Consider the following 15619-nt stretch of genomic DNA (forward strand, 5'->3'; position numbering starts at 1 on the left):
TAGTACTAGCCCTGCCATAATCAGAGAGGCTATTATCAGAGCTCTTATATAATGAGATTGCTGACATAATTTGTGGCTGCACTACATGGCACCAAAGGGACAAGTATATTTGTTCAAAGGACAAGTAGATCTATGAAGCAGTCTGTCCCATCAAGTAGATCTTGTAATAAATTCCACACCCCTGCCATTACATTCTGAACAGCTGAGTATCTGTTCCAAAGTGTATCCTTGATCCGTCTTTGGATCTGATACCCGTGAATAATGCAAAGACATTTAATGGGCAACTGAATAAATATAGTTGAATTTGCTGCAACAGAAAAGGAGGAAATAAGTATGAATTATATCACTAGAAAACTTGAGAAAGCAATATTGCAAAACTTGGAAACACATGGTGGTTCAGAATTGCGTATTGTAAAGACTTAGGATAGGAAGCCTGACCTTTTCTCTCGATAAAGAAATAAACAAATTCAAGAAAAGATTTTGATTTTGGTTTAGAGTAGGTTTGTTGATGTGGAAGGTTTTTTATGATGTGTGTCACATAACCGCCAGGTTGTAGATTATGAATTATCTGACCTCACTGTTCATTGACCTGGAAACTTGGTTCTGGCAACACGTTCATAATTTGCCAACAGAAATTCAAGCAGCAAATACCTCCAGACAATCAAAACTTGGGCTTCGAGACATTCTAAATGTAGCCCTGGGAACTTGGTCAACCACCAACTCTTCAGAATAGTCTGAGTAATGCTGAATACAAGCAGAAATATAGTCATATCTGAGTTGAACTTCCTTTTTGATCTGTGACCTACTCTCCGCTGTTGCTACCTTCTTAATTGCCCCATTTTTACTCCTTCCATCGACCTTGGCTGGGTCTCAGAGGTTGTGCGGTTAATGCAACAGCACAGATCCTTGGATCACTTTTGTTATGTTAGAGCACAAGTTTCCATGTGCAGTAATTTATCCCCCAGACATCGTAGGCAGCAGAACGCAATCTCAACCTATTGTAGAGATTATTTGTCTTAGCCTCTACAATAAACTGAGATTATTTGTCCATGCAAGCATGCATATTATTAATTCATTTAACAAGTGTCCATTTTATTCAAATGTCTGTTTTTCTACTGGCTTTTCCTTCTCAAAGACATCTTTGCACACTTCACCAGACCTAGGGCAACTAAATTTGCTTTTCATTGACATGTGTCTAAAACTACAAGTCAGCCACTTAAGCTACTGAATTTTAATCCTAACCCATAATACCTGGGTTCAAGTGAAGTTTCCTAAATTTCACAGCAAGTTCCATAAAATTCTCTTTGCAAAATGTGGTAGGGGCTTACTGATGAACAAATTCTTTTTACTTTCTTACCTTCGAATCTGTCCACATGTTTGAAATGACCTTATATGAATGTAAGGTTTGCTGAAACCTTTAGTGTCTTAGTTACTAAGTCTGTTTAGTTTATAACAACTCTTACTTCCAACAACAATCCACTCTGCCTACTTTCTGAATGTTATGTATCTAGGGACCCAAGATCGCAGCAGTCATTTCTCTTGTCACAGGCAGGGCATTAAAAAGGAGCGCCCATGCACCTTTGGATTTGCCTTAGAAATAACAGCTTTATATAGAATTTACACTTTTTTCAGTGAGATTCATAGGTGGAACTTCTTACCCAAGTTAATGGAGGAAGCTAAGGAGTAAGAGTAGAAAAATTACTAAACTAAGAAAACCTTTTCTTGTATCAAACTTCTTCACTTGACTGGTAGGAATGGAATCCAATGGCACCGCCTCCCTGTCCTCTCAACTTGTTGGACAATTGTCTCTGAGTCTGAAAATGTGGAGACACACTTGAATTAGAAAGTTAATCATCATATTTACTCCTGTACCTAAAGCCCATACGCGCTTCCATATTGATAGTGCATTCCCACGTTTTCCTCAAAACTGAGTTTTTATGTTAATAAAACACATCTATAATGATAATGGGTAACTATTACCGCACAATGTTTAGTTCCCACAGTAACAAACTGCTCGCTCCCAGGGCCCACTGTTTAAAAAGGCCCTAATATCTGGAATACTTTCAAACCAGGCAGAAGGAGCACTGTAATTTAGATAATGAATATATAAAGTTTATGTTGCCTACTCAGCCTAAAATAAAGGCAAAGTACAAAGTCGCACAGGACCATAATTCATCTTGAGTTTCAAGCAAAGCATATCAAGATGCATCTTTTCTAAGTGTTCTTTCTTTTGTCATTTTCAAAAGGAACAAGGACACAGCCAACGCTTTTCGACCTGAACCATGGGGACTACTTGAGGGCATAAGAGGAGGTCCTAAGCCCATAGAGTCTCTAGCTGTGTTCTTCTCGTTAGACAAACTCATGTACTGTGCCACTGTACATGTAGAGGTGGTAAATGTTGTCAAAACGTTTGAAAATGCAATTTATAAAGTGCGTGTTTACAAATACCACTCCATGTGTTACGCATAGAAACATGTTGTGAACCACACGTATGTGTTGAACACATACGAGTGGTTCAATTTATACGTTGCACTTTCAGTTGACCACTCTTGCGCCCAGAAGAAGTCCACATGGTTTGGGACAAAACACGTTGGCTGTGTCCTTGTTCCTTTTGAAAATGACAAGAGAAAGAAAGAACACAAAAGGTTTCTTGATATGCTTTCCTTGGAACACATGATGAACCTAAGTCTTGTGTGACTTTGTACTTTGCCTTTATTTTAGGCTGACTAGGTAATGTATACTCCGATTCATTAACTAAATTACAGTGCTCCTTCTGCCTGGTTTGTGAGTTTATGTTAATATGCCTATTTGTATCTAGTCTTAAAGGGATAATTTTTTTACGCAGCCTCTTGACTATTTTGAAAGAGGTAAATGCATATTTATTTGAAAGTGCAGACCACTGTTTATATTTTGTCAAAAATACTTAAACTTCTATTTTAAAGCAATGGGGTACTATTTAGGAGCACAATTTAGGTCACGGTGGTCATAGTGAAAAAGTTAATGTTTCACTGAATCCATCGCTAACATGGGCGAGCAGTATAGTGTTCTTCCCCAGCAAACCATACTAGGGCATATTTTACATAAAACACAGGAGAAAAAAGTGTAAGGAATGTGGTCTTCTTTTTATCCGCAGTTTTTTCTAGCATCATGCCATTTTCCTTGAACAGCTAAGTCATTATAGCCTCTCAAATACCACTAGTCTAGCCAAAGATGTGAATGTGTTCGCCAGTTGTAATAGAATATTTTCCTCTAAGATGTTCATTTTTCGAATCCGGGTTCTCCTATACCTTTAGAAAGTCGCATTTAGAGGAGAGCATCGCACAATAAATTAAACGCTGAGTACTGATATCTGCTGGGACCTGGAGGTGTTAAATTCAATCCTGGCACAGATCTGTCTGCCATCTTTTCTAGGTCAATAAAGTGAGTACCACTACCTTTTTTTCCCCGAGCTTAGAAACCGCATTATGAAACCTAGATAAAAACTTGTATTCCTTACAATATAGGTGTGAAACATTTTACGTTTCATAACGTGTTCACGTTTTCAAGTGATCTATTTTGTTTCATAAAGTGAACTTGGAATAGTTTTATTGTGGACATGCCTAGATTTTTCTTTTGACATGGTTAAGTAATTACACAATCTAGTAGAATTTATTTTCTTTTTTTGTTAACACTGAATGACAGCCTATGAAAAGGACAATCAACATCAAGATGAAGGGGAAGAATTAGATGAAGAAAATAATGCAAATGAGCCACAGGAACCCGACGAGAATGCAGAGCATGATCCAGAGGAGGTAAATATTTATCCCAAATTCATATAATTGCATGAAGCCCCTATAGTGCCACCCCTTTGTTTTGCAATTTGTTGCATTTCCACCTTTCATTAGCAAATATAGCCATTGTTGCATTTGTATTACATTTTTAAAAGCTTCACACATTCCTTATATTTGGGAATATTTGTCTTGTGTTTAGCCAGTACATTTATTTTTCGCATAACAAAGTTGTTAGTAGTTGTAAAATGTTTTTGTTACTTTGCACAGTGTGATTTTGTTCTTATAATCAATTCAACTATAGAACAATAGATTTTTATTTATATCTGAATTTTCCAAAACTCAAAAAAAAAAATGTTTTTGTTGCCAACAAATTTGTGGCATCAGAGGAACCCAGGGGACCTCATAAATGCAATCGCAGGTGGCCGAGTTTAGAATTGGATAATGATTGTCCTATTCTCCAAATGGATTTTGTAAATACGAAGACACAATCAGTCAGGGATTGATAGAGCGGGCACATAACCCATAAGGGTCTTAAGGCGGAGTAGCTAACTGCTTCATGGTGATTGTTCATTCGAACAGTCGGGTCTTGAGTCCTCAGCCAGGTCTTGAGTCCTTTCCTGAATTCCTGGCTTGATGGGGTGGTCCTGAATTACAGGGAGGAACTCTTCTAAGCTTTGGCCACCAGGTGTGAGAAGGAGCATCCTCCGCTGTTGCTTCGGTGGATCCGGAAGGGTGTCTGTGAGGAAGAGGTAGCCGCAACGTAGGTGTCTGGTCAGCTGGTGGATAGTCATGGGTCTGTTGATGTATGCTAGTCCTTTGTTGTGTAGGGCAGTGTATCCATGGGTTAACATCTTGAACTGGCATCTCTTCTGGATCGGGACCCAATGTAGCTTCTTGAAGTGCTGAGTGATGTGGGTCTGCCTGGGGACGTCAAGGATTAGTCTTGCTGCTGAGTTTTGTACTGTCTGCAGTCACTTTAGGAAGCGTACGGTGATTCCTACATAGAGTGTGTACCCGTAGTCCAGCCTGCTGGTGATGAGGGCCTGCGTGACTGTCTTTCTGGTGTTGACTGGGAGCCACTTGAAGATGTTTTGGAGAATGCTTAGGGTGTAGAAGCAGCTGGCTGAGACTGTCTTTACCTGTTTCATTATAGATAGTTTGCTGCTCAAGACAATTCCGAGGTTGGGGGCGGGGTCTGTCGGGCGTGGGATGGGCAGAGTTCAGTCGGCCACTATGCGTCATTCCATGGCGAGGTGTTCCCAAAGATGAGAACTTCGATCTTGTCAATGTTGAGCTTGAGACAGTTGTCCTTCTTCCAGTCGGCGACATTCATCATATATCTGTGGAAGTTGGCTCTGGTGGTGGAGGGGTTTTCTGACAGCAAGAGGATGAGTTGGGTGTTGTCGGTGTAGGAGATGATATTTAGTCCATGCGATCTGACTGTGTCGGCCTGGGGTTAGGGGGGTGGTCATGTACATATAGAAGAAGGTGGGGCCGGGAGAAGCTGCTCTACATTCATTAGTGTCTTATTGCAGAGCAGTTGGAGTTTTTCCCCTTTTATTGAGCCATAATCTGTGGCAAGTAATCTGTATGCACTCTTTAATGATTTATGAGTGGAGGTGTTGGTTGACCTTTTCAACTACTTCTACTCTATTGCAATGGGGTAGGCTGATTCTCTCAGACACAGACAATGAGCAGACTGACTGAGTGTGACATCTTTGTTATTTACCAATTTCTATAATTGCGCCTACTTGGCTTATATTCTAGGGTGCTTTTATACATTATAGTGTGGTGAGTTTATAAGTCTCTGGGGAGAGTTACAATTTTCTGTTCATGATGTTCTCTTAGTCTTCCCCAGGGCAACATTTTCCAGGATTATTAATGTTCGAGGCATGTGGGCTGCTGAATTCATATCTGTGCATAGATCGCCGCCTAGTGTTGGGTCCGGATGTTTGCACGTTGTTATCCTGGAAGAGTCTTCGAAGTATCACGAGATAGGTGACTCCTCCCCTGGACCACAGTGCGCATGGGCATCATCTCCATCCTTAGATTGTTTTTTTCCGCCATTGGGTTCGGATGTGCTTATCTTAGCTCAAGTTAGGAAAATTCAGTTAAGGCCAAAAGGCCTTTAGCTTTCGTCGGTACTGTTCCCGTTCGGTATCGACTGCTTTCTTTACTAGTTTACAACCTTCTTCCAGCCTTTCGGATCCGTTTGGTCCGAACATCGAACTTACATCGACGATGGAATCGAGGACTCCATTCAAACGGTGTCCTTTATGCCACGCAAAATACCCCCACATCGACGTCCACCCGGTATGCAACAAATGTCTCTCACCGGATCGCGATGAGTCGAAATGTATGGCCTGTGCCCGATTCCGATCGAAGAAGACTCTCCGGAATCGACGGGAGGCGAGATTAGAAGCGCAGCAGTCGGCGCCTGCCCCAGCCAACATCTTCAGCACCGAGGACGCAGAGAGCGTGGAAGAAGTAAACTCCATCCCCGCTTCCGAACACGATTCCCGATCGGAAGACGACGATGAGGTGCTTTTTCAAAGGGAAGAAGTCATCGACGAGGTAGGAGACTACGATGAGGCCTTTCGGGCCGAAGAAGATAGCTCTAGCGAAGAGCCAGGCCCACCGGTCGATACGGAGGCCGTCAAAGTGCGTCATTCTACGGCTCAGGTCGAGGGATCGCCTCCGGGCCTTACCTGAGATCGATCTCAAAGTTCTTCGGCCCCGCCTTCGGGCCCGGCCTCGAACATCCCGCACGAGCCATTATTAACAAAGACGACTAGATTCCCTTCAACGAAACCGAAACCAATCGTCGCACCAGTTCCACCGAAACCAAAAGTGAAACTGGCTGTAATCGGCTCTAAGGCCTCGAAGCCCTCCACTCCTTCGATGCCAGCGAAGGCCGTCGGCTCCGAACGCAGTAAAAGGGATTTCGGCGCCGAACTCGCTGCAGCGGATATCGGTACCGACCCGAAGAAAAAGGCCCTCGGTCCCCCCAAAGCGACTCGGCCTCTGGCACCGATGCAGGAGGCCCGACCACCAAAGTCAAACTGGCCGCTCCATCTGAGTCCACGTCGAAGACAGCGGCACCCGCCAAATCGTCGACTCCCACGACCGTTGATGCCTGTCTTCGGATCGACGACCCCGTGGCTCCAAAGCAGTCAACGCCTACCTCCACGGTGCCGACCGGCTCCAAAGAACCTTCGGCGTTCTCGGTGCGACAAGTCGCGGCTTCCTTGCAACGCATCAGGGAACGGGCAGCCCTCCGATCCACGTCGGGCCCCGACCCGCACAAGGCTCCAAAAGCACCATCGGCGCCAACCACCATCACTTTTGGTTTGCCGCCGTCCACGGCGCCGAAGATGTTCGAGATCCGAACACATGTCCGCAAGACACAGTCCCTGTCTACTGGACACACAGATTCTGAGCCTTCACAGCCACAATTCATTGACGCCGACACCGGTAGACTGATGCTCCGCAAACGGAAAATCACGCCAGAGAGGGGATTGGACTCCTACAAAATACCTCTCAAGCACAAATTGCCAGCGGGGTCGGAACCAGTTCTGTATGAACGCTTGCAACCCTCCTATCACGATCCCCAGTCCTTTTCTCCTACGCCTTCAAAAACGGACGCAGTGGAGGACTACATGGGAGATGATACCACCTACCCTGGGCATGTCGATCCTGATGAGCAGCAGGACCCAGATCAGGCATGGGATGACCCTACAGACCAGGGTACCGCGCCAGATACCCAGGACACGCAGCTTTACAGCACCAAAACATCTCCCACAGAGGACACTGCTGCCTTCAATGCCCTCATAGAACGGGCTGCCGCCAATCATGGAGTACAACTCCATTCTGACACCGTTGAAGAAGACTTCTTAGTGGACACTTTTGCCTCCTCCGAAAGAACTGTCAAAACTCTGCCCATGTTAAAAGGTGTCCTCAAACCTGCAAAGGACACTTTCAAGGAAACAACTAGGGCACGGGTGCTAAACCCCAGGATTGAAAAAAAATACAAGCCTGCGCCCGGAGACCCTATGTACATTAGAGGTCAGTTACCTCTGGACTCCATGGTGGTTGCTAACGCTCGCAAACGAGCCCATTCGCAAACGACAGGTGATGCTCCTCCCCCAGACAAGGAGTCCAAAGTGCTGGAGACATCAGGCAAAAGAATTGCAGCGCAAGCAGCAAACATCTGGCGCATTGCCAATACACAGGCACTCCTGGCCCGTTATGATCGTTCACACTACGACACGCTAGAATCACTACTCCAGCATTTGCCAGATGAATACAAAGAGGCAGCAGAGCTCCTCATCAGAGAGGTACAACTCCTTACCAATGCATCCATTAAGTGCGCCCTGGATGCTGCCGACACAGCAGCAAGGGCAATCAACACCAGCGTCATGTTACGACGACACGCATGGTTGAGAATCTCAGGATTCAAACCAGAGATTCAAAACAACATCCTAAATCAGCCAGTCAACCCCGACTACTTATTCGGCCCCGAAGTTGACACTACCCTCGAAAAAAATTAAAAAAGACACTGACACTGCGAAATCAATGGGGGCTCTGCAGACGCAGCAATTTCGTAGTGGCTCCTTTCGTCGCCCCGGGAATAGAGGAGCAGCTAGAGGCCAGGGGTCACAGCAGCAATACACTAAAGGGGGCACACAGAGTACCTACGATAAAACCAACAGAGGTGGATATCGTGGCTCCAGCACCAAGGGCAGGGGACGTGGTTACGGCAACACCAGGTCCTCCCCCAAAAACAAACAGTAACGCCCTCTCCCTGCCCCCCGACCCCATAACACCTGTCGGGGGGAGACTCCAACGGTTCCTGTCAGCGTGGAAAACCATCACCACAGACAGGTGGGTCAGGGACATTATCCAGCACGGTTACTGTCTCGAATTAACGTCCACTCCACCCAACATACCGCCAAAACACCGTCCTATGTCCGTGGAGCACTTGGCATTATTGCAGCAGGAAGTGCTAAGTATGCTGCAAAAAGGTGCAATAGAAGTCGTGCCCGTCAACCAGCAGGGGACAGGGGTGTACTCTCTGTACTTCTTAATCCCAAAAAAGGACGGGTCCCCTCAACCACTACATTCTCTCAGAGCATTTCCATATGCTCACCCTACAGCAGGTTCTCCCGCTGCTCAGCCAGGGAGACTTCCTAGCCACACTAGACCTCAAAGATGCGTACTTCCACATACCCATACACCCATCACACAGGAAATATCTCAGGTTCACTATTCAGGAACAGCACTATCAATTCAAAGTTCTCCCCTTCGGAGTGACAACCGCACCCAGGGTTTTCACCAAGTGCCTAGCTACAGTGGCTGCACATCTACGGAGACAACACATTCACGTCTACCCTTACCTGGACGACTGGCTTGTTCAAGCAAAGTCAGCCCAGCAATGCGCCAGCCACCTGTCCCTCACCATTCACCTTCTTCACAATCTGGGATTCTCACTAAATTACCCAAAATCACATCTCCAACCCGCACACGTACGACAGTACCTGGGCGCGACCATAAACACTCTGGCGGCCACAGCTCAGCCAAATTTGGTGAGGATCAACAGCATGCAACTGCTGATCTCAAAGTTCAAACCTCAACACTCCCTTCCTGCGCGAGTGTTCATGCAGTTGATAGGCATGATGGCCTCCTGCATTTTCATAGTCCCGCACGCGAGACTACATATGCGTCCGCTTCAGGAGTGCTTGGCACGTCAATGGAATCAGGCTCACGGGCAATTAAAAGACCTAGTGTTGGTGAGCGGTCGGGCATACAACTCTCTGCATTGGTGGAATCCACAAAACCTTTGCAAGGGCCGACCGTTCCAAGAGCCTGTTCCACAAATAATACTGACGGCGGACGCCTCTCTCCAGGGATGGGGAGCTCATGTACTCAATTACACAGTGCAGGGACTATGGACGACACAACAAAAGAAGATGCACATCAACCTTCTGGAACTGATGGCAATCTTCCTAGCCATGAAGGCATTCAAAGTACACTTGTGCAGCAAAGTAGTGTTGATCCGGACGGACAACATGACTGCCATGTACTACATACAGAAGCAGGGAGGAACACACTCTCCACAGTTGTCTCATCTGGCTCAGAGCATGTGGAAGTGGGCCATTCAGAGGAACATATTCCTCATGGCGGAACACCTCCCCGGCAAGGACAACCAGATGGCGGATCTGCTCAGCAGACTCAGCCACCAGATGCACGAGTGGGAGCTACATCTGTCCGTTCTCCAACCGTACTTCCAACAGTGGGGTCATCCAGAGCTAGACCTATTCGCCACAAACGAAAACGCAAAATGCCGAAGCTTTGCCGCCAGGTTCCCACATCCACAGTCGCAGGGCAATGCGATATGGATGAACTGGTCCGGCAGATTTGCGTACGCTTTTCCCCCAGCGCCATTAATACCGCTGGTGGCACGCAAACTGCAACAGCACTCACTGACACTCATCCTAGTTGCTCCCACATGGGCGCGCCAGCCATGGTACACCACCTTTCTAGAACTTTCCGTGGTGCCGCATCAAAGGCTGCGGATCAAACCTGCACTCTTAACGCAGAACCATGGCGAAATTCAGCACCCAGATCCGCAACAGCTGAACCTGGCAATCTGGCTCCTGAAGTCTTAGAGTTTGGCTACCTAAACCTGCCACCTGACTGTATGGAGATCATCAAGGAGGCCAGGAGACCCACTACCAGAGCTTGCTATGCGGCTAAATGGAAGAGGTTTGTCATTTACTGCAACAACAATGACATTAACCCGCTAGACGCATCCATTCAAAACATAATCTGTTACCTCTTACACCTATACCGATGCAATCTGGCATACACCTCAATACGTATCCATTTAACCGCAATAGCAGCCTATCTCCAAAACAGGCAGCACCTCTCTTTATTCAGAGTGCCTGCCATCAAAGCCTTCTTGGAGGGACTTAAACGAGTAATTCCCCCAAGACACCCACCAAGAACCTCAACTTGGTCCTCACCAGACTGATGGGTCCACCCTTCGAACCTCTCCACTCATGTGAGATTCAATTCCTCACCTGGAAAGTATCTTTCCTAGTAGCAATCACTTCGTTAAGAAGAGTTAGTGAACTCCAGGCACTAACCATTCAAGAGCCATTCATACAGGTTCACGCAAACAGGGTCGTACTACGTACCAACCCCAAATTCATGCCTAAAGTAATATCGCAGTTCCACATAAATCAAACTATTGAACTGCCTGTTTTCTTTCAAAATCCACAAAATGTCGCTGAGAGAATGCTCCATACACTAGATGTAAAGAGGGCCCTCATGTACTATATAGACAGAACTAAGGACTTTAGGAAGACAAAACAACTTTTCGTTGCCTTTTCTCCACAACACAAGGGAAACGCCATTTCCAAAGCAGATATAGCCAGATGGATTGTTAAATGTATTCAAATTTGCTATCAAAAGGCTAAACGCACATTAACGATTCCCCACGAGCCCACTCAACACGAAAGTTAGGGGCGTCCATGGCTTTCCTGGGAAACATTCCTTTACAGGAAATATGTAGAGCAGCCACATGGTCCACTATACATACATTTACCAAACACTACTGTGTAGATGTACACTCAAAACAGCAGGCAGCTGTAGGACAGGCTGTTCTCAAAACTCTTTTTCAGACTGCTGCAGCTGGCACTGGTAGCCGCCGCTAATAGGAGGTACTGCTATGTATTCTATGCACAGATATGAATTCAGCAGCCCACATGCCTCGAACTGAATATGCTACTTACCAGTATGCATCTGTTCTTGGCATGTAGGGCTGCTGACATTCATATCGCCCACCCTCCTCCCCAGCGCCTGTAGCAGCTGCAGCCCTCAGAATTACTGTATAGCATGGTCATCACTTACTGTATCTACTCCATCACTGCCACAATGGCGAAAAACAATCTTAAGGATGGAGAGGATGCCCATGCGCACTGTGGTCCAGGGCAGGAGTCACCTATCTCGTGATACTTCGAAGTCTCTTCCAGGACAACAACGTGCAAACATCCGGACCCAACACTAGGCGGCGATCTATGCACAGATATGAATGTCAGCAGCCCTACATGCCAAGAACAGATGCATACTGGTAAGTAGCATATTCAATAATTTTACTAATTTCTGTTTAGCCAACTTGATAGTCAGTGGTTGAATAAAGAGTATACAACACTGCAACAGTTAAGCTTCTTGATATTCAAAATAATTCAACCTGCTTCCTGTATTCCTTCTTTGTGCGCAGCTTCTTGCTTAAAGGTCCATTTTAAATTCTTAAGCTACAGCATCTACTAATAAAACAACTCTTGTTTTTTCAATCTAAAAATTAAAATTGGGTTACTTTAACTCGGCTTCCCAATCTTCCTCCTTCCCATCTCAGTCATTTTCCTCTACTGCCATTCACCATCAACGTTTCTTCATTTGCTGTCCTACTGCTCTTCTGTCTCGATCCTTGCTCTCCTCTTTATCATTCTAGTTCTCTTGCAATATGAAAATGTTTTGCCCTCAGCTATTCCTTGTTCCTCCATTTAACACCACCTCTGTCTCTCCTCTGCCCGACCCCTCCCCCATCTCAGTCTAGTATAATGGAAATCTATGGCTCCTATTCTGGTCTTAGTTCAATTCCTCAGTTTCTTCTAGCTCCTAGAATGCGCTGTCCTCCTTTTAACGCAGCTTTTATACATCTAAAAAAAACAATCTCTCAACCGACATCTCATTATTATCCGTCATCCAGTCCATCTTCGACTTCTCTCGTAGATATTTTTGCACATTTTGTATGCTCTCAGCTCAAACTTTATATCCTTCTTTTAGGCCCTTTAATTCAGAACTTTTCTCTGTTATCTAAAGGCGGTGCCCTATTCCATTTTCACAGCTTTTGCACTTCAACAATGATCGGACCTCTTTTCCTATTCATAGTCTCTCTGTAGCTCCTCTGTTCTTTTGACTCTTTAATTTACTATTATGCTTAAGCTTTGTTTCAGTCATATGCCTTAAAACGAATATTGGTCTCTTTTCAAATTGTTATCTTTCACCTTCGTTATCCTGTGATTGCTGTCCTCTGGGGTTGGTAGTTTAGCATCTTCAGGTTTCAATCTTTTGGTGAACTAAATTACTTGTAACACTCATTTCCTCGGTTTGCCTTCGGTTATCTATGTTGTTTCTGCACTGATAACTGCCAGTTAATCTTTTCTTTCCAATATATGTCCAGAATCAACTTTCAGTTTTCCTGCTTTTTTTCATCGATACCGCAGTTTCTTTCCATCCCGAACCTCATTAGCTTTTCTTCCAGGAACCACATATCCATTCCAATGTATTGCATTGTATTTGCATTTGTATAGCGCTTAATACCCCTTACGAGGCATCAAACCACTTTTTCGGCGAGTAGCTCGCTACTCCGGGACCCATAGAGGATTAGTTATTGAATTAGTATAGTGAAACATGCGAGTACATTTTAAGTGGTGGATAGGTTAGTCAGTTATTTGGATTCGGAAGGATAGCAGAAGGATAGTAGAGGAAAAAAAGGTTTGTATTTATATAGCACCTGTTACACCTGATGGGGTGTTGAAGCATGCTACTCCAGAAACCCATAAAGGATTAGTGGTGAATTAGTATGGTGAAATATGAATGTAATTTGAGTGGTGGGTATTAGTCAGTTATTTGGAGTGAGCAGGATAACGGAGGGATAGAAGGGGAAGAGAGGTTTGCATTCATATTGCATCTGTTACCCCTGATGGGTGTAGAAGGGCTTTTCTGGTGAGTAGCACGCTACTCCGGAACCCATAAAGGATTAGTGTTGAAAATGAGTAAAGTGAAATATGAAGTAATTTGAGTGGTGGATGTATTATTCAGTTATTTGGGATAGAGAAGAGTAGGTGGCGTGATAGAAGAGGGAAAGAGGTTTGTAATTATATATAGCTTACTACCCCTGATGATGTGATGGAACCATTTTCCAAAATGATTGACACAGACTGCCTGAAATTTATTAACCACTACAAAATTCTCAAAATGTTGCTGCAAGCCTTGTTAGCAGAGTTAAGAAAAGTTAGTGGATATTTAAACTTTAACAAGCTAGTCCACCCCAATACGAAAACAAGAGCTATCGGGCAGGGTAGATATGAGCAGGGGAAGGGTGAAATATGATACATCCCATAAAGACATCCAAATGGTCAGCATTATGCTACTGGACAACAACGTTCTATGTGTGCTGAACATTGATGCACAGTCTTGAAAACAAAATCAGTGATCTAGCCAGTTGATCCACATTTCCAACTCCTTTTCCTCCATGGTGAATTTATGATGACTTTTAAGCCAAGATGGGGAAATTGGTTGATGTCACTGATGGATATATTGACATCAAGTATGCACTGGAGATCCCCCATCTTTAATCTGGGACTTGCTAAAATAGGACCCAGATAGAAAACTGCATGGCGCCTTATGTGCAAGGAAAAGTCTAGTTTCTGCATATAGATCGTTCGAAGGGAACACTAGAAAAACACCTGTGTAAAATGTCACAGGTTCACCAATGGTGCTATAGAAGAGATTTCAAGTCTCCACAACCATACTATGTGACACCTATTATGAATGGGAAGGTTAATTGAAGGAAAAAAAGTTAAACTCTTCTGGCAACAGGCCTTGGCTGAAAGCATCTAATTCTAGTCAAAGACAGCATATTGAAACACAGCTGTTGTAGGCACACCAGGGGCCCCTGGCCACAGAAGTGCGGAAAGTAATGCCGGTCTTATGACCTGTGATGAACTTCGCTAAATCTCCTCACCTGAGACACCAAAGAGCACTGAGGAAAAGTAAGAATTCTTGTCATTCACACCAACAGTCACCTAATTTAATCAAGATTGCACCACCAAAGATGCATAAAAGGAGGCGTTTTTGTGTGTTCATACTTTTGACTTATAAATTGAAACATTTATAAAGCACTGGCATGTGACAGATGGGAGAAAACTAAGATGACCCATTATGGTACCATCTTCTGTGATGCCACCAGTTTACTGATAGTATAATTGGCAGACCAACATATTCCCTTGAGTGCACCATAGGTGTCTGCAGTGAAGATAAATACAGAAATCCAGATGAGTTTCCTGTCCATCTCCACCCACCCCTACCACAACCGACAAGTCTCTCTGCGTATGTTTGTGCCTTCCCTAAAAACAGCAAGACCAAACATGTAGCCTTTTTTTTAATGGCATTCTCATTCGATTCACCCTGAGCATAAGTGCAGAGTCCCTATGAGGGTTATAAGAATCCATCTGCTCAGTTGAACAAGAAAAATGACTGAATGTATTTGATCCCTGGTATTCCCTCCACATGCATGCATTGCTTAAGAGGCGCTCAGCAAATGGCTTCATTTATCTTGGCAGTTTTGGAACCTCTGGTAGCGTAATACCAAATTTTCATTGGATTCTGGTGGTAAGAGTTACCTTATTTGCTTGAGTATTCATTCCCAGGAGGGCCTGTTTATTTGCAAATCAATCAGCACTTACTGGTGCATCCTTCTGTTTCTGACCAAAAGCTGGAAGCTCCAACAGTTACATAATGGGGTGGATGACTTGTGCCCAGCGGTATGCCAGTCTACTTACTCCAGTATTGGAACTTTCATAGATTCTCATAGCTTGGATCATTCCCCGTCGTCGGAATGGGAGTCTCGGTAAACCAAATAACATAGCAGTAGGTACAAAAGAGAAAGAAAAAGGCGTAGGCCTCATTACCTTTTGTGGCATATCCACCTCTTTTTGTAAAAGAGACCAAAATAAAGCAACAGCCAATCAGATTAGCCTCACCCCACAGAACCCTCCTGA

The 15619-nt window shown here is 44.6% G+C and overlaps 1 protein-coding gene across 2 annotated transcripts in view; it reads left to right on the plus strand.

Annotated features, from left to right (window-relative positions):
• The window catches only part of GOLIM4 (golgi integral membrane protein 4), a 311354-nt gene that overhangs the window by 247910 nt on the left and 47825 nt on the right, over positions 1–15619 (plus strand). For both annotated transcript variants that reach the window (XM_085635164.1, XM_085635165.1), the window contains one exon: positions 3682–3791. In XM_085635164.1, the coding sequence (XP_085491290.1) occupies positions 3682–3791 (110 nt within the window). The remainder of the gene's footprint in view (positions 1–3681; positions 3792–15619) is intronic.

Source organism: Triturus cristatus, chromosome 11 (genome assembly GCF_964204655.1).
Source record: "Triturus cristatus chromosome 11, aTriCri1.1, whole genome shotgun sequence".
Lineage (NCBI taxonomy): Eukaryota > Metazoa > Chordata > Amphibia > Caudata > Salamandridae > Triturus > Triturus cristatus.